The sequence below is a fragment of the Poromitra crassiceps genome (genome assembly GCF_964638095.1).
Source record: "Poromitra crassiceps genome assembly, chromosome: 2".
Lineage (NCBI taxonomy): Eukaryota > Metazoa > Chordata > Actinopteri > Beryciformes > Melamphaidae > Poromitra > Poromitra crassiceps.
The window spans coordinates 74,158,034-74,185,880 of NC_139624.1; the positions used below are offsets into that span (position 1 = coordinate 74,158,034).

A 27,847-nucleotide genomic window follows, 5' to 3' on the forward strand; every position below is an offset into this window, starting at 1 on the left:
CTCTGTTGCTTCTGTTTTACATCAAACCAGAGCAATTTAGAGAGAGAGTGGCATCAGCGGAGGACCAAAATGCATGACTCATTAGCCAATGAACAGCCAGGAAGGGGTCTCATGCTACTTTGAATGCTAAAATAAAGCTGATAATGTACAATTTGATTAAAAAAAAAAAAAAAAACTTTCAAAGTACAACACAAACTGTCCATTTTGCTGCAACTTGACAGTGCTGCTTAATCCAGGACCTTACTTCCTGGAACTCTTGAGAGTAAAAAAATGGTACAATGGAGTGAATGGAGATGTCGGGACTCTTCTATATTCACGGACTCCCCCAAAATACTCACATGCTCCCCTGTTTTTCTTTCAGAAATCACCTCTTCAGGCTCAATCTGGAAGACTTGACATTGATCCAGGTGAGGCTCTCTCTCTCTCTCTCTCTCTCTCTCACTCTCTCAGTCCGTCTCTCTCTCTCTCTCTCTCTCTCTCTCTGACTCTCCCAGCTTCTTGAGGGAATGTGTGCCCTGTGGAGGGGGATACGTCGGCGATAGACACACTCACTGGCACAAGCCTCCACACCGCTCGCCTCTCAGAAGAGACACTGTTGCAAGTCCACACATGCTGCCAGCGCTCGCTTAGCACGTTCCACACGTCACAACAGCTTCCCCATCCAGCTGAGTGACAGCGGCTTTTGGACGTCAGTGCACCGGGCTGATATACAGAGGGGGATACAGTAGGAGCCATACTGTCGATAAACAACTGGGTTTAGTCAGTGTGCTAATAGCCTGTGCGTTCACATCTAATTTGCTCGCTGTGTGCGAGCTGTGTGCGAGCTACTATAACCTGTCCCAATTTCCCCCCGGGGATCATTAAAGTCTTTCTGATTCTGATTCTGATTCTGAAAGCGTACGTACACTATATATACATACCGTATACTCTGCTGTCCTACCTCGCTGCTACTATTCCACGCTTTGCATTTCATCATGATACTCTTCTGTATCGGTAAATGAAAGTCTATTCGAGGTATTGGGGGTTAAAAAAACACCTTTGAGCTATACCACCAAGGAAAGAATCCACTGGATTGAGTCGTTAAATCGACCTAGTAAGAACCCTACCTTCTGCTGCATGTTTTTGTACAGAACATGCATAAATAGGCGATATTGGCCTCCAGGTGGCAATTATGCTTCTTCTCATGCCTCCTTCTTCCACATGTTGGCGTTATCTTTTTTCCCCAGCCAGCATGCTTTCTTTCTTCTCTCTGTTTTCACCCACCAACACAAACACATCCTCCCCTGTAGATCGGAACACTTTGCGACCCGCTGAGCAGCCCTACAAACATTGACACATTCTGGGTATTTTTGGACGGCCTTTCTAGGTGGTAGCAGCACGCTCCTTTGATGGCTGGACAAGGCTTGATGCTTGGCCATTTACACCCTGGAAAACCAGGGGAGAGAGTAGGGAGGGGAGGGGAGGGGGGGAGAGGAGAGGAGAGGAGAGGAGAGGAGAGGAGAGGAGAGGAGAGGAGAGGAGAGGAGAGGAGAGGAGAGGAGAGGAGAGGAGAGGAGAGACAGACACGATAGGATGGAACCAAAGGGAGAAAGGAGGGGAGTTCTGTTGATCTAAATCCATCTGGGAAGGAGACAGAGAGGAACGGTCGGCCGAAATAAGGAGCAAGAATTTGACGGGTATAAAAGAGCGGAGGGCGGTGTGCACAAAGGGGAGGAGTGACAGCACGCAGGCGACGGAGGAGAAAACGGAGAAAACCCCCCCACGGAGAGAGAGAGAGAGACCACAATCCACGGGGGGAAGCGGCAGTCTTTTGTGGTCGCTCGCTGGGACAGAGACGCTTTTCAAAGATGCTCTCTGCGCCGTCCGTTTCACGCTACCGTCTCTTTTTCTTTATATCTCAGCCTTCGCTCGGCTAGCGATGCTGAATCACAGGGGAGATTCCTGCAGCCCAATCAAGCCCTCATCTCCAAGGCCTGGTCTCTGACACAATAGGACCTGGTAATCCCTGCCAAGGCCTGGGGCCAATTTAAACTGACCCAGTCACTAGTCCCTGCTTTGCATTTGACTGTCTGCACCGCGGCTGCAGAATTAAGCAGGAGGCTATAAGCCCTAGGGCTCGAGATGGGAGAGCATAAAATACTCTTTTTCTACTCGCCTCCCTCCTTTTTCCTTTCTACCCTCCCCTATTCTCTTCTTTTTTTTTCTTCCTTGGCAGTAGAACAAGGGATTAATTGCATAGAGATTTGGTTGACGCCATGGCTGGTTTTATATACGTCTTCTTATTGTTGTTCGATACGAAAGAGTTGAATGAATTTGCCTTTTGGCGGCGGCGTCGCTCCACTCACATTACATGCATGACTGATTGATCAAATAGATTTACAGTAGAAGGGAATTCGCTGCTGGGAGCCCAACAAAGAAAGTTTCAGCGCAAACAAGTCATTAGTTTGTTCAGTTGATTTTTATTTCAGTTTGTAGTGATATTAAACATTTATTTTTTTATATATTTTATTTTCTGCGTAAGGAAAACGAGCTAGGAGCGACACCTACGCATGACTCTGTGATTTCACCCCCCCCATCCGCATGCTTCAACCCTGTCAGATAAATAAATGCCTTATGGCGGTGATTTTGTTTTGGCACGGCTGGCAGCGTTTAACAGGGAGCTGGTGTTTGGTTTGACGGAGCACCAGGCTTAGAGGCATCGCAAAACAAAGCAGGCTATAATACGTGAGCGAGGTGGATTATAATTAGCATATGATTGATGAGGCCCTGAGTTCATCCTGTACTGTATATGTACACAAACCACATCCACATGAAACATTTATGGAAAAAAAACAGACACCAAGGTCCTTCGCCGCGCCGAGGCAAAATGAATCCCGCCCACTAAAGACTGCCCATGGTTACGGTATGATTAGTTGTGCTCAGGCGAGGTTCACAGAGGAGAATAAACTCGGAGTAAACGGCTCGTGGTGGCATTGTGTTTGGGAGGTTTTTAAAGAGTAGTGTGGCACTCTGGGTGGTAGCTAAACGCCGCCAGTCCAACCCGTTCTACTGCGCATTATGGAGTTCAGGCCTGGAGATCGATCGAGCCTGAGCCCGGCAATCATCATCTCCTCAACAAATGCCCTCCTCGCCTGCAAGTCATGAGAACGAGCTGGAGAAAGTCCAGACAGAGCGGCTGAAGCTGGGGAGAGAGAGAGAGAGAGAGAGAGAGAGAGAGAGCGCCTCTCTGTGAGGAGAGATGATGTTAAGCCATTTGAGAACTTTTCCTCTTTCATTGCCTGTGTGTCTTTTGAGCACAACCCCCCCCCCCCCTGGATTTGGTCTGCAATAAATCCTGATAGTCGAGGAAGGTTCAGTCACTTAAAAGAGATATAAAGGTTTGTCTGAGGACCTGTTTACAAGACGGTGTGGGACCCTTTCAGAATCGTAAACGCTTCCAGGAGAAAATCTCCCCGCAGCAGCAGCAGCATCACACATCACGGACTCCCAACAAAGAGATCAGAATCGTATACCCGGAGTGAATGGCAACCGGGTGGTTGAAGTGGGACAAGTGAGGCCTTGAGACATCAGTCAGCCCTTCCTCCCCCATGGCCTTGATTGGAGTTAATATTATCTGGTACTTGAAGTCTTTTCAGTGGTTGTCTCGGTGGCAGCCTGAAGTGGCCTTCCTCTCCCTGTCACCCTCTCCACCCCCGTCATCACTGATCTGGAGAGAACACACTGTCAAGAGTAAAAGGTGCTTTTCTCAGCGGTGTGCTTTCAAATTGATGCAGCTGAAGGGGGGAGGGAGGCGCAGTGCCGTGTGCAATGTGCTCAACTGTTGAGAGCCTCTATGATACCAGTGAAGGCCGTCGGAAGCCAAAGCGTTCGTTGGAATAAAAGCATCTATGAAGCACAATTGGTTTACTGCCACTACAGGTGAATCTCTATTAATTTGGTATATATTTATCAATGATGCTATCTAGGCTTATTTTGAATATGTGAATAACACAATATAAATGTTATCACCTGGTATCCCCATCCTTTCAGATATTATGCCTGTGACTTTTTGGGCATGTTCCAATATGTTTTTAATACACTTTGGTGCTCCGGCGAGTGCAAAACCTCTGCCTGCTGTAAATGTTGGGATGCCATTTGACACGTAGCCTGTAGAGGGCAGCGTATTTGGAGGTTCAAGTTCAACATACAGGAGTTGAAGTTTTGGGGGCGTAAAACCTGGTGAAAAATCCAGGTGGCTCGCCTCGCGCTGCTTTTATGCTGCTGTTTAAGGAGAGTGAAACAATGGCTTTGCCACACGTTGGCACGGCCGCCGCCCACTCCCATGAGCCTTTGCTCCACTGGTGCTGTACCTGCTGCAGAGAGGGCGGGGCCACGTATGGATGAATCGCCCCTCTGCATTTGCATTGTGTTCACATCCTATTGTGTTGGCTGGGCTGATGAATGGCTGCGCCGCCTTGGAATAGAACCCAGCCTTGTGTTCCTGTCTGCCTGTGAGCTCCACAAATAATGCACAGAGGAGAAGAAGAAGAAGAAAAAAACATCCCCTTTAAGAATCCAATAGTAGCGCGCTGTTTGCCTCCGACATGGTGAATCTAAACAGGATGCAGACAGAGAGGTTTGAGCACAAACAGTGATCACTGCATCAGTCAATAAGCACTGGGAGGAGGAGGAGCGGTGCCATTGTTCACTGTTGTGATCGACACATTATGGACTGTACTGTATTACTTATATGTTTGAATGTGGGACATTTGAGTGTATTGCCTGTGTTTAGATATGGCCTCACATTCGGGGGAAGACAGAGAGGACCAAATGGCTGGGTCACACCCGACAGATACCAGCACAGCTGGGGGCCAAGCCTCAAAGGATTCCGGCCATTGTTTTATCTCTAAGGGTAATCAAGCCATAAAAACCCCTTTTCCCTTGCCTCACGTTACAGAATGGGCACAGTCCAGCTCACAGAGCGCTATCATTGGCCAGAACCATCACAAAAGACACATGAGAAGCCAATGAGAACCCTTCGTGACTTCCCCATACAGTGAGACAAAACTGTTTGGAAAGCAGTTTAACTATCAGTCCACAGTAAGCTATCGCACGCAGCGGAACCAAGGGTTGGAGGGGCCAGGAAGCCGGCTCCCCTCCCCCGCTCTCTGCACCCCCGGCAGGCGACCAGGCCCAGAGGGACCGAGCCCTGCAGCCTGACCAGGGCCCAGAGGACTCTGAGCACACAGCAGCACCGGAAATCGGCTGGAAAGCCAGCCGGAAGTCCCACGAGATATAGCATGCGTAAACTGAGAAAGTTCTACTTAATCTCAGTTTAATTTAAGTCGGTTTAGTGTGATAAGTCGCACGGAAAAGCCCTTCCTGTGCTTTCAAACTAGACCAGCCGCTCTCCTTGCCCAGAGAAGCCCAGCTGGACCGCAAAAGCCGACAACAAGACCGTACCGCGAGCAGACCGCTCAGCAGACCAGGAGGAGCAGAAGAAGCAGAAGAGCCACACCGCAGCAGATCCAACCAACTGCTGCAGACGAAAGACGCCCAAGACAGACCGTGGCCTGCAACCAGCCACAAAGAAGGACCACAGAGCACAGCACGACCCTCGACTCAACGAGCAGAGAGACTGCACGTCAACGCCCGGCATCATCTGCACCCCCCAGCAGACGTCCGCTGCCCGCTTTTCCAGGCCAGGGTGAACCGCGCTGCAGGCCATCGCTCCCACAACCCAAAGCCATCCTCCCTACTGCGCGTAGGACAACTCTCCCCAACCAACAGGATCCCGCTCCACAGAGTGGAACACACGTGAGAGTCATTCATGGTTTAATGGTTCTGGGCAGAGTTAGGGGTTAAAATGCATTATCATATGTGTTGATTACAGTATCCTGTATGTTGATGTACAATGTTTTGCACACTGTTGAATGATATAGACGCCTGAAGGTGAGCGCCAAGTTCAGCACGAACTTAGCGGCCACCAGTGGGCCACTCTCCTCTCTCCCTCTCCCTCTCTCCCCCTCCCACTCTCTCGGCTTCCCAGCTGAGCCCGTTCAACCGGGAGGGCTAAGCTTGGAACGGTCTAGAGATGTTCAGAAAATACAGTTAAGCTGAATTAGAGAGTTTGATTAGTCACTCACACAGAGTGACCCAGGCTAGGCAGGCAGAGTGATCCCTTCCTAAATTCGGCAGAACCGCCATTTTGGAAAGGAGGCGGTTCCAGACCGCCCCCCAGCCACCTCTGTCTGACCGAGTCAATCCTTCCTCAACTTTGGCAAAACCGCCATTTTGAAAAGGAGGCGGTCTACACACGATCAGCCCGCCTCTCAGCCAATCCTGTGATTACATCACAGAGACAGCCAGAACGAGCCACTCCGCCCTCTCCTCCCTCCTTCTCTCTCACACACACACACACACACACACACACACACACAAGTACTAATTAACACACACGCACACACATTCAGGCCTGCCAGCCAGGCAGACTTAAAACACACACACACACACACACACACACACAATTGATAATGTTTGTTCACCTTAGGTATTAGCTATAGATGTGGTAGAGTATTAGTCATAAAAGTAAATGTGATGAACTGATATTTTAATCATTATGTTAATGTCAATTGATATTGTGATTTATTAAATCTTTTTATTACATAATGCTATGAATCTTGGTGGTTATTCATGAGGTATTTTATCTGTGGAAATCTGTGACAGAAGCTTACGAACTTTGACCTTCAATTAACTGTACAATGTACACTGTATCATTATGAGACTGATATGACAATTTGGTTTGGTGTCTAAACAAGTCATAACTTGACTTTTAGACAGGTCTGTAGCCTTAACTACAGTGGTGCCCCGAATCTTACAGAGAATACAATATTTTCTGTCAAATCTAATAAATTTATGAATATTAATAATTCATAATTATTAATAATCATATTTCATAACCAAACCAGCTCCTGCGAGCACAACATAAATGACGCCCCGTTTGAGGATTCTAATATCAGTATTTCCACAGATATGATATGCATGAATAATAAAAATTCATAAATTTTTGAAAAATCAAAATTTTTCAAATTTTTCCAAAATCAGGTTTTCTATAGCGCTTTGCCAAGCAAATCACATGCGTCAGAAGACACTAAAGGAACTCTAATCATAAAATATGGAATCTTCCCATAATCTTAACACAAGTTAGGATTTGTATTGAATATTTCTGAGCAAAACCGTCCCAAAGACAACAGCTCAGTTTAAAATCCTTGATTCCATTTTTATGTTAGAAACCACAGTTAACAAACTGTTTTCCACTGTGCCTTCAACCTAAAATTATGAGAGATAGCGATTTTTCCATCTATCAGAGAGTGATCTTTAACAGAGACAAACAGTGCTGCGCATTTTAAAGTGGAACCTTTGATGCTAATTTGAAAGCCACACCGGCAAAGGGGGGAGGAAGTCAGGCTGCCCCCCCTCACATTAGCATTCAAAAACATTCACCCTGGCTCTCAACAGCCAGAGACAAAGTGTAAACAAAGCCCTGTGACCACCAGTCACAGTGAATTTGCATGCGAAAGACAGGCAGACACCTGCACCTGATGACACTGACAGCAGACACCAGCCGAGTGACAGCTGACAGATGTCAAACTAACTGCATGCAATTGGCAGCTAACTCACAGAGAGACTGTCACATTTGGGCCATTCTTTAATTAGGATTAGTAACTGTGGGCACTGACGGCATTGATGCCATAGCAACACGGTGAGTGCACACACCTTTTGCTTAAAATTGACAGCAGTAAAACAGCTGCTTGACTCATCGCGATGAGTCCGCGCTGCCACAAGATGGTCAGCGCTGAAGCATTCTTTAAGACGGCCGCCACCGACTGGCAAGCGGTAGCCACCTCTCTCATCTGCCCGCCCACAGGAGGAGCAGATGAATTTAGCATTGTAATGCTAACACTAGCGGTCCTAATAATTCCATTGGGAATTATTTTCTTTCTGCAAAATCGCAGATCCCAGGTGCAGGACGCTGCGCATCAGCGGCAGACCACCGTCTACCAGACGCAGATAGGCAGACTGCGCAACAGCTGTCAAGCTACGCTGCAGGCCAACCTGGGTCTGCATCGACAAGCCCAGGTCTGCCAAACAGAATTAGCCCGACTGCGTACCGAAGTTTCCCGGCTGCAACAGAGCCAAAAGGGCATGCCGACCGGATCCACGGCGGCCCTCGGACCCAGAACGGTCCCCCTCTCGGGTCGCACTGCTCCACCAACCACCCGAGCAGTGATCGCACGGCTAAACGCGAGAACGGCCAAGCAGCAAGAGCACCAGAAGGCCGTAAGGGCCATAGCCCCGCCGGCACCGGAGGCTGACACGCCCCCTAGGGCTAGACCAACCCCCGACTCGAATCAGACCCCCGCACACCACTTAGCGCCCGCGCTGGCAAGCAGCCGCGCTGCTAGACATCGCGACACCACACCGCGAAAGGGGGAAGACCGCTCTCACAACGAGCAAACTGATTCAGGCTATTCAGCCCAGCAGTCGTCATCCGATTCCGAGCTCGACGTTCATGCTCCTGACATACCAGTCAGTCATTCATCCGAGCAACCTACGTATAGACTCAGACGTTATTCACGCTTTCATCCAGCTCTGACTTCCACCTCAGAGCACAAACCGCTGACAGTCAAACGACGTGACAGCGCCACTTCCGGTTATGACAAAACGATCCACACTGCAACCCCCTGCAGGGAGGAACGTGTGTCTTACCGACTTTCCATTTATCACGCCCGTGGCGAGTCGATCGACTACCGCCCTGTGCATTATAAACCGTCATTTGCTCAGGCCACCAACGGGTGCGCTGATAGGTCTTTTTCACCAGAGGCTATCCAGCCTCACTCACTTTCTAGCTCCTGTCCACCAAGGAAACAGGAAGTCAGCTCTTCCACCCCTCCCCCCGAAAGGGGGGACCCCGGGCATGATGACATTAGTCGCTCTTTGGTGCCCAATCGGGCAAACGGCCACTCCTTCTTGCAGCCTCTACTGCCAAAACAGAGTGATTCAGGACTCTCTCTCCGAGAAGCAGAGTCACGCTATCACTTACTGAAGTCAATCGCAAACGACATTGACTTGTTCGATCCCGCCAGTCACGAGGTACACTTGACAGATTATCTCAACGAAGTCGAACGTGGTTCGCAGGCTCTACCACACGCCTCGCCGCGAGAGAAAGCTCAACTGATATGGAGCACGAGCTCAAAGCACGTGCGTGCGTTTATCCAAACGCAACCTTCCCATATCAGAGATGACTTTGACAAGCTCCGCGAAGCCTTGGGCGAAGAGTACATCCTTACCCAGTCGCCAGCGGCAGGGAGGAACGCGGCCTTACACGTCAAACAGAATTACCAGGAACATCCTAGGGATTACTTTAGACGCTTGAAGAAGATATATAGTCAAGGTAGAAATGGCCCGGATCAATCAGACGTGCCACGTCTCAAGGAACTCTTCCTAGACGGTCTGCATGACTCGGTGCGCCCATCCGTAGCCCTAGACGCACGTTGGTATGACCGAAGCATGTGCACGGTCCTCAAAACCGCCTCAATAGCGTGGGAGGTGGAAACCGAAGCAAAAAGCAGAAATGGCCAGTTTCAACCCACCAACCGCGTGTGTGTGGACCCAGAGACGGTACCACACACACGCTCACCACGCAGGCCAGACCACCTGGTTCTGCCGGACAGAGCCAAGGGGGGTAGCTGCTGCCCAAAGAGACATCACAGTCACGCCACAGGGCGCGAACGGCGTGAGTCTCCTCAGCACACTAGGCCCTCCACCCAATTAGACATCCGAACGGGAGCCAGACGCCTGACGGGCAGGGTGGGCATTCAAGCCACCAGAGGCCCTCCCAGGAGATGACATCAAACTCGGTGAAGGGCGGGTGACTGGACGCAGCCACCCTGTCACCCCTGACAGTCACCTGTCACTCGGCTCTCACCCTTATCTCTATGTAGGCTAGATGCATTGTCAACGCTGTGCTGTGAAACATAACACCTTTATGGCAGGCAGACCACATCAAAATAGGACAAAGCTTGGCACATGGCTACACATAGACACATAGCACAACACTGCTGGAATGCAGCACACATTCAAAATCACACCCTGTCACCCTCTCTCTCCTTCTCTCCTCCTGCCCTTCCCTGTTTACCATGTTGATTTTGAAATGATGTTGTGTATGTGACCTTAAGGTTGTATTATCTATATGGTAATGAGTCTAGGTATGGTTAGGAGTCTGCCCAGAACCAAACCTGAACTATGAACGGCCTGAGTATGACACTTTGATCCCACAGAACAGATGGACATGGACCAAAAGTTACAGCAAACTGTCTGTACAGCCCTTCATCCTCGCCTGCGGACCGCAGGTCGACCGCAGTCCACAGACGAGGAGGGGGGATGTTGTGATCGACACATTATGGACTGTACTGTATTACTTATATGTTTGAATGTGGGACATTTGAGTGTATTGCCTGTGTTTAGATATGGCCTCACATTCGGGGGAAGACAGAGAGGACCAAATGGCTGGGTCACACCCGACAGATACCAGCACAGCTGGGGGCCAAGCCTCAAAGGATTCCGGCCATTGTTTTATCTCTAAGGGTAATCAAGCCATAAAAACCCCTTTTCCCTTGCCTCACGTTACAGAATGGGCACAGTCCAGCTCACAGAGCGCTATCATTGGCCAGAACCATCACAAAAGACACATGACAAGCCAATGAGAACCCTTCGTGACTTCCCCATACAGTGAGACAAAACTGTTTGGAAAGCAGTTTAACTATCAGTCCACAGTAAGCTATCGCACGCAGCGGAACCAAGGGTTGGAGGGGCCAGGAAGCCGGCTCCCCTCCCCCGCTCTCTGCACCCCCGGCAGGCGACCAGGCCCAGAGGGACCGAGCCCTGCAGCCTGACCAGGGCCCAGAGGACTCTGAGCACACAGCAGCACCGGAAATCGGCTGGAAAGCCAGCCGGAAGTCCCACGAGATATAGCATGCGTAAACTGAGAAAGTTCTACTTAATCTCAGTTTAATTTAAGTCGGTTTAGTGTGATAAGTCGCACGGAAAAGCCCTTCCTGTGCTTTCAAACTAGACCAGCCGCTCTCCTTGCCCAGAGAAGCCCAGCTGGACCGCAAAAGCCGACAACAAGACCGTACCGCGAGCAGACCGCTCAGCAGACCAGGAGGAGCAGAAGAAGCAGAAGAGCCACACCGCAGCAGATCCAACCAACTGCTGCAGACGAAAGACGCCCAAGACAGACCGTGGCCTGCAACCAGCCACAAAGAAGGACCACAGAGCACAGCACGACCCTCGACTCAACGAGCAGAGAGACTGCACGTCAACGCCCGGCATCATCTGCACCCCCCAGCAGACGTCCGCTGCCCGCTTTTCCAGGCCAGGGTGAACCGCGCTGCAGGCCATCGCTCCCACAACCCAAAGCCATCCTCCCTACTGCGCGTAGGACAACTCTCCCCAACCAACAGGATCCCGCTCCACAGAGTGGAACACACGTGAGAGTCATTCATGGTTTAATGGTTCTGGGCAGAGTTAGGGGTTAAAATGCATTATCATATGTGTTGATTACAGTATCCTGTATGTTGATGTACAATGTTTTGCACACTGTTGAATGATATAGACGCCTGAAGGTGAGCGCCAAGTTCAGCACGAACTTAGCGGCCACCAGTGGGCCACTCTCCTCTCTCCCTCTCCCTCTCTCCCCCTCCCACTCTCTCGGCTTCCCAGCTGAGCCCGTTCAACCGGGAGGGCTAAGCTTGGAACGGTCTAGAGATGTTCAGAAAATACAGTTAAGCTGAATTAGAGAGTTTGATTAGTCACTCACACAGAGTGACCCAGGCTAGGCAGGCAGAGTGATCCCTTCCTAAATTCGGCAGAACCGCCATTTTGGAAAGGAGGCGGTTCCAGACCGCCCCCCAGCCACCTCTGTCTGACCGAGTCAATCCTTCCTCAACTTTGGCAAAACCGCCATTTTGAAAAGGAGGCGGTCTACACACGATCAGCCCGCCTCTCAGCCAATCCTGTGATTACATCACAGAGACAGCCAGAACGAGCCACTCCGCCCTCTCCTCCCTCCTTCTCTCTCACACACACACACACACACACACAAGTACTAATTAACACACACGCACACACATTCAGGCCTGCCAGCCAGGCAGACTTAAAACACACACACACACACACACACACACACACACACAATTGATAATGTTTGTTCACCTTAGGTATTAGCTATAGATGTGGTAGAGTATTAGTCATAAAAGTAAATGTGATGAACTGATATTTTAATCATTATGTTAATGTCAATTGATATTGTGATTTATTAAATCTTTTTATTACATAATGCTATGAATCTTGGTGGTTATTCATGAGGTATTTTATCTGTGGAAATCTGTGACAGAAGCTTACGAACTTTGACCTTCAATTAACTGTACAATGTACACTGTATCATTATGAGACTGATATGACAATTTGGTTTGGTGTCTAAACAAGTCATAACTTGACTTTTAGACAGGTCTGTAGCCTTAACTACAGTGGTGCCCCGAATCTTACAGAGAATACAATATTTTCTGTCAAATCTAATAAATTTATGAATATTAATAATTCATAATTATTAATAATCATATTTCATAACCAAACCAGCTCCTGCGAGCACAACACCATTCAATAGCACCGGAGGAGAAAATAGTGGATATCCACTCCGGCTTCTCTCCTCCTGCATTGGCACACAAACAGGCAGATGATACACACTATCCATAACAGCCCCACTTGACAACAACAGACAGTGTGTGGTGTTGAGGTGTATATTGTGCCTCCATTTTTCTTTTCTTCCTCTCTTATTGTAACTAGAAATCTGTTCTTCTTCTGTGGTGTTTTATGGCAGTTGCCATCCTTTATGTTGCATCACTGCCTCTTTCTGGATTTATCCATCCACTGTTTCCCTACTGTCCAACTCCTCCATGTCCTCTCCTCCTTTCTCCCTTCTTCTTCTTCTTCTTCTTCTTCTTCCTCTTCTTCTTCTTCTTCTTCTTCCTCTTCTTCTTCTTCTTCTTCTTCTTCTTCTTCTTCTTCTTCTTCTTCCTCTTCTTCTTCTTCTTCTTCTTCTTCTTCTTCTTCTTCTTCTTCTTCTTCTTCTTCTTCTTCTTCTTCTTCTTCTTCTAATGGCTTTCCGGCAGACTGGATGCCTTGTGGCACATTGCTGCCTCTCACAGTTGGATGGTCTCACTCTAGACCTGGTTCTTCTTCTTCTTTCAAGTTTCTGGTGTCTCTCACACCTCCGCTCCTCATCCCTCCTCAACAACCTTCACCTTCGTGAAGGGGTCCTCCACTAATACAGATTTCAGCCCAGGGCCGGAAGCCATCGTCTAGTTCCCCTTCCCACAACTCGCTCGATTCCTTCCGATTCTCCCTCCGCCTCACTCTGTCTATGTGAGCAATTATGATTCAAGATTCAAGATTCAAGATTCAAGATTTTTATTGTCACTCCATGGTACAAGTATCACGTGTGAAATTCTTGTGCTGTGGACTCCATTTACGACATAGTACAAATAGGCAACAAGCAATGAGCAATAGGCAATAAGAAATAGGCATCAATAAGCAATACTAAGCAGCAATAGGCAATGAGGCAGAATAGCGATAAGACAAGTCAGTGGCATATTCATTGCACATAGGTGCACATGTTATGTGCATACGTTAGACATGTTCGGACACTTTAATTCGACGTATTTGACATACAGTGCAAATAGCATGTACCTTATTAAACATACAATTAAACATTTGGCATTGTGCATACGTTAGACGTGTTCAGACATTTTAAATTCGACGTAATTGACATACAGGTGCAAAAAGCATGTACCTTGTTAGACATACAATTAAACATTAGGCATACATAATGGTAGCAGCTGCAGTACGGTACGGTACGACTACTACACTATTTGTGTATGTTAAGGAGTCTCGTGGCCTGCGGGAAGAAACTGTTCCTCAAGCGATTTGTGCGTGCTTTTGGAACCCTGTATCTCCTCCCTGAGGGTAGCAGGGAGAACAGGCTGTTGTGGGGATGGTTTGTGTCTTTGATGATCTTCAGGGACCTCCTGAGGCACCGCTGGTTATACAGTTCGTGCAGTTCTGGCAACTCGTCTCCTGTTACGTGCTGGGCCGCGCGCCTCACCCTCCGTAGCGCCCTGCGGTCCATGGTGGTACAGTTCCCGTACCAGGCGGTGAAGCAGCCAGTCAGCAGGCTTTCAATGGTGCCTCTGTAGAAGTCCCTGAGGATTTCTTTCCTTAGCCCAAACTTCTTCAGGCGCCTGAGTCCGTGTATTCGCTGTTGGGCCTTTTTGACAACAGTGGCGGTGTGGCCGGCCCAGGTCAGGTCCTGGTGGATGTTGACTCCCAGGTACTTGAAGCTGTCCACCCTTTCCACCACTGTGCCGTTGATGGTGATTGGGGGGTGTGTGCCCCCCCCTCTCCTGTAGTCCACAATGATCTCCTTGGTCTTGGAGACGTTCAGAGAGAGGTGGTTGTCCTGGCACCATTGTTCCAGGACCCTCACCTCCTCTCTGTAGGCCGTCTCGTCGCCCCCCGAGATCAGCCCCACGACTGCTGTGTCGTCTGCAAACTTCACGATGGTGTTTGAAGTTTGAGTCGCCACGCAGTCGTGGGTGTAGAGGTCGTACCAGAAGGGGCTGGAGACGCACCCCTGGGGCGCTCCTATGCTGATGGTCAGCGGGGAGGAGGTGAGGTTGCCCACCCTCACCACCTGGCGGCGGTCTGTCAGGAAGTCCAGGATCCAGTCGCACATCGCTGTGTTTAGTCCCAGGTCCCTGAGTTTGCTTACCAGCCTGGAGGGTACTATGGTGTTGAATGCTGAGCTGTAGTCCACGAACAGCATTCTCACATAGGTGTCCTTCCCCTCCAGGTGGGACAGGGCGGTGTGGAGCACGTGTGTCACTGCATCCGCTGTGCTCCTGTTGGGGCGGTATGCAAACTGTAGCGGGTCGTGGTCCGGGGGGAGTGTGGGGCGGATCTTTGATATGACCAGCTTTTCAAGGCACTTGCTGGCTATTGGCGTGAGGGCTATAGGGCGCCAGTCATTGAGGCTGGTCACTTTTTGCTGTTTGGGAATGGGGATGATTGTTGCTGCCTTGAAGCAGGAGGGAACTCGTCGGAGGGAGAGGGACTGGTTGAAGATGTCTGTGTACACGGCTGCCAGCTGGTGGGCGCAGGCCTTGAGGACCCGCCCGGGGATGCCGTCCGGGCCGGCCGCCTTGCGTGGGTTGATACGCAGGAACGACCGGCACACTTCATCCTCAGTGATGGTGAGGGGGCGGTCTGTGGGGGGTGGAGGGTGGGGGGGGGTTGGTGGTTAGGTGGGAATGGGGGGGGGGTGGGGGTGCTGAGGGGTGGGGGGGAGGAAGGGGGGAGGGGAGGTGATCGGGGGGGGGGAGAGGAGGAGGGGTGGTGGGGGGGGCGGAGAGGGGGAGGGGTGATGGGGGGGGGGAGAGGTGGCAGGGGGGGGAGGAGAGGAGGAGAGGGGTGATGGGGGGGGAGAGGTGGGGGGGGGTGATGGGGGGGAGGAGAGGGGGAGAGGGGTGGGAGAGGGGGGGGGGGAGGAGGGGAGGCGCTCTGGCAGAGGGGTCGAACCTAGCGTAGAACGCGTTGAGTTCGTCCGGTAGGGTGGGTGACGTGCTGGCGTTCTGTCGTTTCACCTCTTTGAAGTCTGTGGCAGCATGGAGCCCTCTCCACAGGTGTCTGGGGTTGTTAGTGTCCAGTTTTGACTCCAGCTGCCTTCCATAATCTCTCCGTGCTATTTTTATAGCGGTCCGGAGGGCATATTGTGCCTGCTTGTATTGGTCAGTTGTGCCAGAGCTGAAGGCGGTGGTCCTGGCGTGAAGGGCAGCCCTGACGTCGCTGTTGACCCAAGGCTTTTGGTTCGGCATTATTTTGACTCTTTTTGTGGGGACTATGTCGTCGGTGCACTTCTTTATGAAGCATGACACCGTATCTGCATACTCGCCCAGGTCTCCTGCAGCTTTGAACTCCTCCCACACCACTTGGTCAAAGCAGTCCCTCAGGATGTCGTCTGATTGGTCTGACCAGCAGTGGGCGGTTCGGAATGCTGGGGGTTGTCTTTTTAGTTTTTGTTGGTACCTGGGTACAAGTAGAATGGAGGCGTGGTCCGATTTGCCGAAAGGGGGGCGAGGGACGGCTTTATAGCCATGTCGGATGTTTGAGTAACATTTGTCCAGTGTGTTACTGCCTCGCGTGGGGAAGTGAATGTGCTGGTACAATGTGTGCATTCTGCCTCTCAGGTTTGCCCTGTTAAAATCCCCAGTCACCACCAGGGCCATTTCGGGTTGTTTTGTCTCCTGTGCGCTGATGGCGCGTTGCAGCTCTTTCAGTGCGACAGTCACGTTCGCTTGTGGAGGAACGTATACACCCATGATGGTGACTGTCGTGAATTCCCTCGGACTCCAGAACGGCACGCATTGTACCATTACATATTCAAGATCTGCTGAGCAGTGTTTCCCAATGTCTGTGGTGTTTACACACCAGTTTCCGTTAATCATTAGACAGACGCCTCCGCCTTTCATTTTCCCGGATCGTTCATCTCTGTCTGCTCTGAATACATTGAATCCTGGTAGAGTGATAGAGTGATCCGTTGTATCAGGGGTGAGCCAGGTTTCAGTCAGACATAAAACGTTACATCGCGCTATGTCTTTTTGGAATTGTGCTCGCGCTCTTAATTCACAAAGCTTGTTCTCCAGAGATTGGACATTTGCCAGTAAGATGCTGGGTAACGGGGGCTTGTTGGCGCGCCTTCTTAGGCGGGCGAGTATGCCACCTCTCCTACCTCTTTTCCGTTGGTATTTTATAAGTTCAGGAAATTCCGTGAGGTCTGGAGCTTGCCAGTTACTGTTGGGATAGATCTGTGTGTTCCTGAATTGGATCAGCGCGTCCCTGTTGTATTTTTGCCCGACGCTGGTGTCGGCTTCTTTGTTCTCCTCCATTGTGGGGAGCGGACGGCTGCAGCGAACAGCCGTCTGTGTAGTTTCTTGCAAAGAAAAGTGTGAAGACGCTACTATGTACACTATTTAAAAACACTGTTATATACACTAGGTATTTACAAAGCGAATCGAGGCAACGAAATTAAATTAAAACGCGTTTACACTAAATAAAAAAGCCTATTTGTCTAGGAAGTTACGGAGCGCTCAGCGGGTCGCCCTCTCCCGGCGCCTCTTCACTACTGTCACCAGTGCTGTCATCATTGATGTCACACGAGCAATTGTGATGTCATCTATGATGTCACGCAAGCAATTGTGATGTCATCATCAGTGATGTCATTCAAGCAATTGTGATGTCATCAGTGATGACAAGTGATGACTTGAGCAATTGGGTGATGCAGAACCGCGGAACCGGGCTAATTGATGTCACACGAGCAATTGTGATGTCATCTATGATGTCACGCAAGCAATTGTGATGTCATCATCAGTGATGTCATTCAAGCAACTGTGATGTCATCAGTGATGACAAGTGATGACTTGAGCAATTGGGTGATGCAGAACTGCCTTATTATAGTAGTAAGATGTGAAAGTAGTGGAAGAGACTTCAGAGCCCTGTTCACATGTATTTCATTTGCTTGTCTCTTGCAATTACGTTCCATCAGCCAGACAATTAGCTCTGCTAATCAGTAGCTAACAGAACCCGTCCTCCATTGCTCTGGAAGCATTGCTAATTCAATCACTAGGACCCAGTAACCCCATTGAAATGCATAGAATAAAAAGCATCCACGGTACTGGAGATGCACCAACATGTTCAGTGAAATCATGGAATTGATAGACACATGGTCTATCAACTGCATTATTTCACTGAACATACAGAAATAAGACAAAGAATGTGAATTGTGTCTAAATTGTATAAGAGTAGGAGGTCCGTTCAACATTAATTATATCTTCACCATATTTTAATGATATTTCCTGTTAAGTGAGACGGACCGCCACGCACGCACTCACTCAGATTTGACACAAAGTGTGATTTCATGTGTAAATCTTTCAGTGGCTTACATCAGCAGACATCAGTCTGAATAGTAAATGTTGTGCCAGCACATCAAAAGGTAATATGAGCTCTTCATAAAACAGATTAGAATCCCCCAGCAGGATTTGGTCCAGCTCTCACTCTCACCCCTCGATCCCCTTGTAATGAAACACAGCGAGGCACTTGACAAAAGCCAGACGGCTCTCAGCAGCCAGTGTGTTCTCCAGACCCTCTTTATGCAAAACACATTCAATATGATGTCTGGAAGGAGGTCCTCCCTCCTCCATCTCACTGACTTCTTCACTCTCTCTCTCTCTCTCTCTCTCTCTCTCTCTCTCTCTCTGCCCACACTGTCTCCCTTGCCCCTGGCTGACTCCTAAGTTGCTCTCTGTTTTCTCTTTGTTTGCTTTTGTTTTCATCTGTTTGTCCCGTTTCGTTATTTTCTTTTCTGTCCTTTACTCTGTGTCCTTCTACTGTATCTCCCTCTGCCCCCTCTCCCTCTCCCTCTCCCTCTCCCTCTCCCTCTGCCCCCTCTCCCTCTCCCTCTCCCTCTCCCTCTCCCTCTCCCTCTCCCTCTCCCTCTCCCTCTCCCTCTCCCTCTCCCTCTGCCCACTCTCTCTCTCCCTCTCCCTCTGCCTCTCCCTCTCCCTCTCCCTCTCCCTCTCCCTCTCCCTCTCCCTCTCCCTCTGCCCACTCTCTCTCTCCCTCTCCCTCTCCCTCTCCCTCTGCCCACTCTCTCTCTCCCTCTGCCTCTCCCCCTCTCTCTCCCTCTCCCTCCCTAAGGGCCGTTTCTGTCTCTCCTGCACCCACCTCGTGGTGACAATAGCCCCTTAGTGAAGGCTGCCAAGAGGGCTGGAGCACAATGGTTCATCTCTGAGGATTGCAGTCATTACAGGGGACAGTAGAGAGGGCGGACGCATGGAACATGCATAGCTCACAGATTTATTCTCCGGCTTCCCCCCGAAGCAGCGAATGACTGCTACTGACTGTGCCAAAGTCTCTCTGTCACACACGCAAACTTTCTCTCTCGCTTAAACGGCCTCTTTGCCGATTTTTCAACCAGCGTTGTACCATAACAAAACCGGTATGTGAATGAACAATGTTTAAAGTGGTAATACGGAAGATTTCAGTTTTGTTCTCTTGGGTGACACCTATTGGCGATGAGTGGTGATTGCACGTGAGATCCAAACAGCGTTATTATGTGACATTACTCAGTTTGTTCGGCCATAGTATCCACCCATAATGCTAGCAGAGACCGGAAAAAAGTAGCTTGTTATCCTACTTCACACAAGAGTTGTCGGGAACCTACAGAGTGAGTCTATTGTGTTAGATCCGCCCACCCTGTGTCACCACAGACTACAGTAACCTACAGAGTGAGTCTATTGTGTTAGCTCCGCCCACCCTGTGAACCTACAGTAACATACAGAGTGAGTCTATTGTGTTAGCTCCGCCCACCCTGTGTCACCACTAGTGATGCGCGGGCCGCAGTTATAACCGCGCTGACCGCGGATACCCCGCCCCGCGGGTGGGCCAGATCATAAAATTAAACATTCTGATTAATAGCGGAAGGGTTGCGGGCGGTTGAAACAATGTATCATTAATGAGGAAAAATAACGTATGAACGTATTTTAAGCTACATTTTTCATCAGGCACATTCTTAGTCGCCTATTCTAGCTCCCCCAAAGGACCCACGGCCGTAAACCAAACAATTCAGCCATGTGCTCTCCACTTTTCGTCCATATATGGTCAATGACGTCACCCTCAAAAAGGAATCTCAGCTGAAGACGTGTTTGAAGAGAAGACGCGTTCGTATTTTCCCATACAATGAGGCAATCAAGTAAGCTAAACTTAAAGCTATAGCGTTAGTAAACTACATGAGGGCAAGTGGTGCACTGGACATAATACAGCATGGAAGTCTATTTGGAGTCTTGGACTGCAGCGATCGCACCAACGGCAGCAGAAACCGTCATTTCACTCCTTTTATAGCGTTTATAGCGTCGGGTGCATGGCGGGCGCGGATCTATAAATAGTATGAAATAATTTGCGTGGATTTATGGCGGGCGGACGGTTCATGCATACACGCGGATTAGGATGGCATAAAAGCTCATCCGCGCATCTCTAGTCACCACAGACACCAAGTTCATAAATGCTGCAATACTGAAAATGCAAAAGCTTCCAATGGTCCATATGCTCAATCACCATTGTGTTAACTCACTATCAGATAGATAGTGAGTTAACAGACATTTATTTTGATGAAAATCTTCCGAATTATCACTTTAACTCATTGAGTGCCAAGGCCGAGTATGTTCGTCAATTGGTTTAGTAACGTAGAGTGCCAAGGACGAGTATGTTCGTCAATTGCGTTTTTTGACGGTGGGACGTGGATCAAAGCCTAATATATCTCCTGTAAAATTTTGGGGCATGTTGAATGTGTATAACCTATTTTACCGACCCATTAGGTGGCAACAGTGCTCTCCAGATTACAGAAAGGTCCGGAAAACAGCAGGAAAAACCCCCGTGATCAAAGAGAAACCGCTCATGCTGCAGCCAGAGCCATATAGATGGCTCTGACTGCAGCTGATGTTGGCTGCGAACAGCAGTCAATCCGCGCACACAACTGAGCCCCTCTGCCTCTGTCTGTCTGTCTGCATAGTTTCTTCACACGATTAGCTGCCAGAAAGGCAGCACCCGACGCCGAAGGGCCAAACCTTTCCCTGCAGTCCGGTTTGGCATTTCCGTGTCGCGCTGGGAGCCGGCGCAAAAAAACGGAGCGCTCCAAAAATAGACTGGGTGCGTGTTAGGCTGTGTGTTAGTGTGGGGAGGAGTTTGCAGCTGAGGGGGGGAGAGGGGGGTGGGGCACGCAGTGCACCACACAACTACACCACGTCACTACATCAGAAAATATTATCTTCAGACTCAGTGAATGTGCTTGAAATGCTGCATTTCACAAAAGGCGGAATAACTCAGCTTCTAATTTGAAAAGTGTCTTTTTGCTCAAAACAGCCTATCTTCTCCGGCTCATAACTAAAGAACGGAAAATGGGATCAATAAACTTTTTTTTGCAGATGATAGAAGAGAGTCTCATCGTTCTTTGTGCGTGTTCGGTGTTTACATAGTAATATCACACAATATTCTGTGGGCCTCGAGAAATCACTGAAAACGCTCTGAAACTCTGGCACTGGGAGCGTCCGTTCTCCAAAAGTGGCTGGCACTCAATGAGTTAACTTCCCTCCATCTTGCCTGTCCCGAGATCTATCCGTTCATTCACTGTCCCAAATTATTAGTCATTTGGAGCCGTTTTGCCATATTGTCATAATAATTACTGTCACTATCACTATTATGATTGTTCTGTCGACCTTCATTCATCAGGCAAACTGCTCCAAGGAACTGGAGCAGAACTGAAGGGAAGTTAAACGGTGTTCATTTGCATTATACTGCAGATTTTGTAATAATTGATAATTAATAATAATTGATTGGATTTATATAGACGGGTTTAACTTGACAACAAAAACGTTCTAAATTGAACCCCAGCTCACTTCCTGTTGCAGTGTTTGCTATGGACAGAAAACGGGGGAAAAAACATTAAAGTGGAGGACTGACCATTCCGTGAAAACCGTCTATAGAGCCTTTCTAGACACTCAAAGCGCTTCACATATCAGGGGAGGGAGGGGGAGGGAACTCAACTCATCCACCACCGATGTGTAGCACCCACCTGGGTGATGCACGGCAGCCAGTTTGCCAATCAAGCCAATTAAGTAACGAGGGATGATGAGGTGGCCATGATTGAAGGAAGGAAGGAAATTGAGCCAGGGCACCGGGGTTACACCCCTACTCTTGTGAAGAGTGCCGATGGGATCTTTAATGACCACAGAGAGTCAGGAACTCGGTTTTAACGTCTCATCCGAAGGACGGTGCTCAGTACTCACTCACAGGACAGAGTCCCTGTCTCTGCCCTGGGGCAGACACAGACCATTCAGACCAGAGGGGAAGAGCACCTCCTACTGGTCGTCCAACACCACTTCCAGGCCAGACCTGCTTAATAGCTTCCGCAGGAAAGCCAGTAATGTGATGCAGGAGCCACTGGTGCTGACATGTAATGATAGAAAGCTGGTGAAAGTGGCTCTTTAAGTCGATCTTTCTCTCCCTCTACAACAAAACAGCCATTTGATGGATGCTTTTATCCAAAGCTGATTGATCCTGAACCCTAACAAAGTCACTGAGCTACTGGACCACCTCTCTCCTCTAAGTCTCCTCTCTTCCTCTCTCTCTTCAAGGTGGAAAAAAGGGCTTTAGTCTGATAAAGCCCAGAATTATGATTTGAAATCGGCCCATTCCAGACGTGTTTAAGACAGATCCATCTTAGCAGCACGCTGGAGCTGAACAATAGCATGCTAATGAGCTTTTAATGTGTCTTAATGACACTGGCACTTGCCTTAGCATGGCTGGTTCTGTTCTATACTCTGGTCCATTTGAGACTAGGGAGTCAGATAAGGTGGCTTTAGTGGCAAATGATGCAAGCACTTCCCCCACTTAGAGGCTTATGGACATCACCTGGCTGAGGCGCCATCGAGCTGATGTCTCAAAGTCGTAACGTGTATAATGTAATCATCCGAAAATCTGCTTTGAATCGCGCAGGAGGATGATTCTAAATCGCATTTGCCCCCCATATAATGATAAAAGCAACCGCTTTCACGTCGCCGTGTGATCTCAAGTTGTAATTCTGCATGGTATTATGATCGATTTTGACGCTGAACATGAGTGAGTAAGGTTTCAGGCCATTAACGGGTTTCCCCCCCTGCGATTAGTGCGAGCACTTTCTGTACCCACAGCTAATTCAGCTGGGACAGCCTGTGGTGTGCTGTGTGCTGTGTGCACTGCTACTGCTGAGGTGTGTGGTTTGTGTCTGTGGTGGCTGGCCCCCAAATAGCCGCCATCGGCCTGGAATGTGAACTGGCACACACACACGCACACACACACACAGACGCACGCACACACGCACACACACACGCACACACACACACACACACACACACACACACGCACGCACACACATGCACACACACACACACACACACACACAAACACGCGCCCACACACACACACGCACACACACACACACACACACACACACACACACACACACACGCGCGCCCACACACACACGCACACACACACACACACACACACACACAAAGACGCACGCACACACGCACCCACAGAAGAGCAGGAGAGAGGCCAACTCCCATTACATTACATTAATACTCGCTATCTTCTCCCTGAATAGTCACTCTCGCTCTAAGCTCCCCTCCTGTCGGTGCATGTGTGCACATTAACACAGTATAAGTGTGCGCATGCATGTGTGTGTGTGTGTTTGTGTGTGTGTGTGTGTGTGTGCACGCGTGTGCACGCGTGTGCATGTATGCGTGTGTCCATACATGCACACGCGTGTTTCTGTGCCCCCCGACGGCCGCTGAGACAGAGGAGCCAAGGCCCTTTCATAAAAACCACACAGAGGAGACTCCCAGAGCCTGGTGGTCACAGAGGAAATGAAAGAAGCTCCCCTAAGTGCTGAGGGAGGTTCATCTTTCTTGTCCTGGCATAAAACAGACCTGATACCAAGGTGAAATACAATATTCTCTTTCAGTTAGAGATATTTACCTATTCCCACAGAGACTGAAGTCGTTCACCTCTGGCTGCGTGCCAGGTTATTACTGTGCGAGGAGAGTCATATCTCTGCCCCCAGAGAGACGTTGAATAGTTTTTACCTTTTCTGCCTTTTCGTGACTCGGCATTAAGCGCTGTCCACTCCAATTGTTCTGTGAAGGATTCCTCCTGCAGCCAGTCAGTCACACTGTGCTGGTGGCGCTGCTGACGACTAATTCGGGCCTGTCAAAGTGTGAGTGTCTTAGCGGGCCCCGGCGCTGGCCCCGGGCCCGGGCTCATTTCATGAATAGAGAAGTGGTATCAGTGAGAGCGCCCCCGGAGGTCACGCTGAAATTAAACGGTAGAAATTGGAGCACACTGGCCTCTCCACCCAGAGGAGGCGAGTCCAGGTTTTATCTTTCCCCAACTCCTCTCTCTCTCTCTCTCTCTCTCTCTCCTCTCTGTCTCTGTCTCTCTCTCTCTCTCTCTCTCTCTCTCTCTCTCTCTCTCTCTCTCTCTCTCTCTCTCTCTCTCTCTCTCTCTCTCTCTCCTGTAGTCAAATGTAAGCCGTGTGTCCCTGCGTTTCCTCCTCACATGTAAAGCACGTTGACATGTTTCCTCCTCACATGTAAAGCACGTTGACATGTTTCCTCCTCACATGTAAAGCACGTTGACATTAGGGATGGGTACCGTTCACATTTGAACCGATACCGGTACGATACCGGTACCTGGAATTCGGTACGGTACCCAAAACGGTACCATTTTCGGTACTTTACATGCTCTAATAACAAAAAAAATTACAGTTGTAAAAAAATAATAATCCAAACTTCTCAGAGAGAGCGGTCGGTATTCACTAAAGCCCTCATATCTCAGGCTCTGTAGCACATAGAAACATAAAATAAAAAGCATTTGAGAGCTTAACCCTTTGGCTTTTCGTATTATATTTGCCCTAATGTTCATTAAAAAAATTTTTATCTTTAACCCCTAAAAATAAAAATATTCTAATGCATTTTAAGAAATGTTAATAAAGATTATGGCAAATGTAACCCTTCCAAATAAAAAGCTACGGGTTTAAGCTCTCAAATGCTTTTTATTTCATGTTGATAGCTACTATACAGGCTGAGGAAATACGTTCTGTTGAACCCTTGACAATTACTGCAGCAAGAGTAACGTTAGCATTTAACGTTTAACGTAGTAACGTTTGCAGTCGTTGTGAAGACAGTGAAAATGGCAGTGAAACAACTTATCCAGCTAACGCTAGCTAATTAAATAACGTTACCTGATGTTGTATAAGTCGATGCCTCTCAACGTTACAGCTGAGGAGGTGCTGCTAACGTTAGCTGTGGTGCGCTGCCTGCTTCATTCACCCTCAGCCTATCTAAGACGTTACAGTCTTCAGCATTTAGCTAAATACATCTTGTGTTTGACCATGCTTCCTCAAGTTTGAGGTGTTTCCCTACTAGTCAGCTTTGCAATTCACATCACAAATGTTGCAACCAGTGTTGTCTGAGTCTATCTTGGTAAAGTGTAGCCACATTTTTGGACCGCTTTCGGCTGGCCCTGTTTTGCTTTCAGGACCTTCAGGTAGAGTGACGTACTGACGTAACGTGCTCTCGCGTGTTGCCTTAAGGTTCCGTCGGAATTTCTATTTTACCCACTCTCCTTCTATTACTCAGATGCGTTCAAGTACCGAAATTAGGTACCGTTCGTTTTTATGTGAACTGGTACGGGGCAGTACCGACGTATTTCGGTCGGTGCCTGTAAAAGTACCGAGTTCGGTACCCATCCCTAGTTGACATGTTTCCTCCTCACATGTGAAGCACGTTGACATGTTTCCTCCTCACACGTGAAGCACGTTGAAATGTTTCCTCCTCAGATGTGAAGCACGTTGACATGTTTCCTCCTCACATGTAAAGCACGTTGACATGTTTCCTCCTCACATGTGAAGCACGTTGACATGTTTCCTCCTCACATGTGAAGCACGTTGACATGTTTCCTCCTCACATGTAAAGCACGTTGACATGTTTCCTCCTCACATGTGAAGCACGTTGACATGTTTCCTCCTCACATGTAAAGCACGTTGACATGTTTCCTCCTCACATGTAAAGCACGTTGACATGTTTCCTCCTCACATGTAAAGCACGTTGACATGTTTCCTCCTCACATGTAAAGCACGTTGACATGTTTCCTCCTCACATGTAAAGCACGTTGACATGTTTCCTCCTCACATGTAAAGCACGTTGACATGTTTCCTCCTCACATGTGAAGCACGTTGACATGTTTCCTCCTCACATGTAAAGCACGTTGACATGTTTCCTCCTCACATGTGAAGCACGTTGACATGTTTCCTCCTCACATGTAAAGCACGTTGACATGTTTCCTCCTCACATGTAAATCACGTTGACATGTTTCCTCCTCACATGTGAAGCAGGTTGACATGTTTCCTCCTCACATGTAAAGCACGTTGACATGTTTCCTCCTCACATGTGAAGCACGTTGACATGTTTCCTCCTCACATGTAAAGCACGTTGACATGTTTCCTCCTCACATGTGAAGCACGTTGACATGTTTCCTCCTCACATGTGAAGCACGTTGACATGTTTCCTCCTCACATGTAAAGCACGTTGACATGTTTCCTCCTCACATGTGAAGCACGTTGACATGTTTCCTCCTCACATGTAAAGCACATTGACATGTTTCCTCCTCACATGTAAAGCACGTTGACATGTTTCCTCCTCACATGTAAAGCACGTTGACATGTTTCCTCCTCACATGTAAAGCACGTTGACATGTTTCCTCCTCACATGTAAGTCTCGTTGACATGTTTCCTCCTCACATGTAAATCACGTTGACATGTTTCCTCCTCACATGTAAAGCACGTTGACATGTTTCCTCCTCACATGTGAAGCACGTTGACATGTTTCCTCCTCACATGTAAAGCATGTTGACATGTTTCCTCCTCACATGTAAAGCACATTGACATGTTTCCTCCTCACATGTGAAGCACGTTGACATGTTTCCTCCTCACATGTGAAGCACGTTGACATGTTTCCTCCTCACATGTAAAGCATGTTGACATGTTTCCTCCTCACATGTAAAGCACATTGACATGTTTCCTCCTCACATGTAAAGCACGTTGACATGTTTCCTCCTCACATGTAAAGCACGTTGACATCCTACTCCGGGGACTCGCTCTCATGTCTTAAGACCTCTCATTTCCCCCCACACATAAATCAGATTGGCATGCTGCTCTGAGCTCGCTTGATTGCTTCTCATGTCTTGGGGTCTCCCTGCTCGGTGTGCACCTTAATTGGATTCTGTGTCTGTATTTAACATGACTTATACACTGAGGTGCTGTGTGTGTGTGTGTGTGTGTGTGTGTGTGTGTGTGTGTGTGTGTGTGTGTGTGTGTGCGTGTGCGTGTGCGTGTGTGCGTGTGTGTGCAATGGAGATCGAAATGTAGCATCTGCCTAATGTCAAATTAATTTAGCCTTTGTTTCAATCGATGCTCCTCCACCCCACCCCAAAGAATAGGCAACAGAACAAAATCAATGTTGTGCGGCCTGCATATCAAACTCATCACTATGGCCTGCATATCAAACTCATCACTATGACCTGCATATCAAACTAATCACTATGACCTGTATATCAAACTCATCACTATGACCTGTATATCAAACTCATCACTATGGCCTGTATATCAAACTAATCACTATGACCTGTATATCAAACTAATCACTATGGCCTGTATATCAAACTAATCACTATGACCTGTATATCAAACTCATCACTATGACCTGTATATCAAACTCATCACTATGACCTGTATATCAAACTAATCACTATGACCTGTATATCAAACTCATCACTATGACCTGTATATCAAACTCATCACTATGGCCTGCATATCAAACTCATCACTATGACCTGTATATCAAACTCATCACTATGGCCTGTATATCAAACTCATCACTATGACCTGTATATCAAACTCATCACTATGGCCTGTATATCAAACTCATCATCACTATGACCTGTATATCAAACTCATCACTATGGCCTGTATATCAAACTCATCACTATGGCCTGTATATCAAACTCATCACTATGACCTGTATATCAAACTCATCACTATGAC

General features: G+C 48.5%; 1 protein-coding gene across 1 annotated transcript in view; it reads left to right on the top strand.

The window, feature by feature from the left end:
- The window catches only part of sema5a (sema domain, seven thrombospondin repeats (type 1 and type 1-like), transmembrane domain (TM) and short cytoplasmic domain, (semaphorin) 5A), a 244,834-nt gene that overhangs the window by 90,661 nt on the left and 126,326 nt on the right, over positions 1-27,847 (top strand). The window contains exon 4 of the mRNA XM_083655428.1: positions 362-407. Within this exon, the coding sequence (XP_083511554.1) occupies positions 362-407 (46 nt within the window). The remainder of the gene's footprint in view (positions 1-361; positions 408-27,847) is intronic.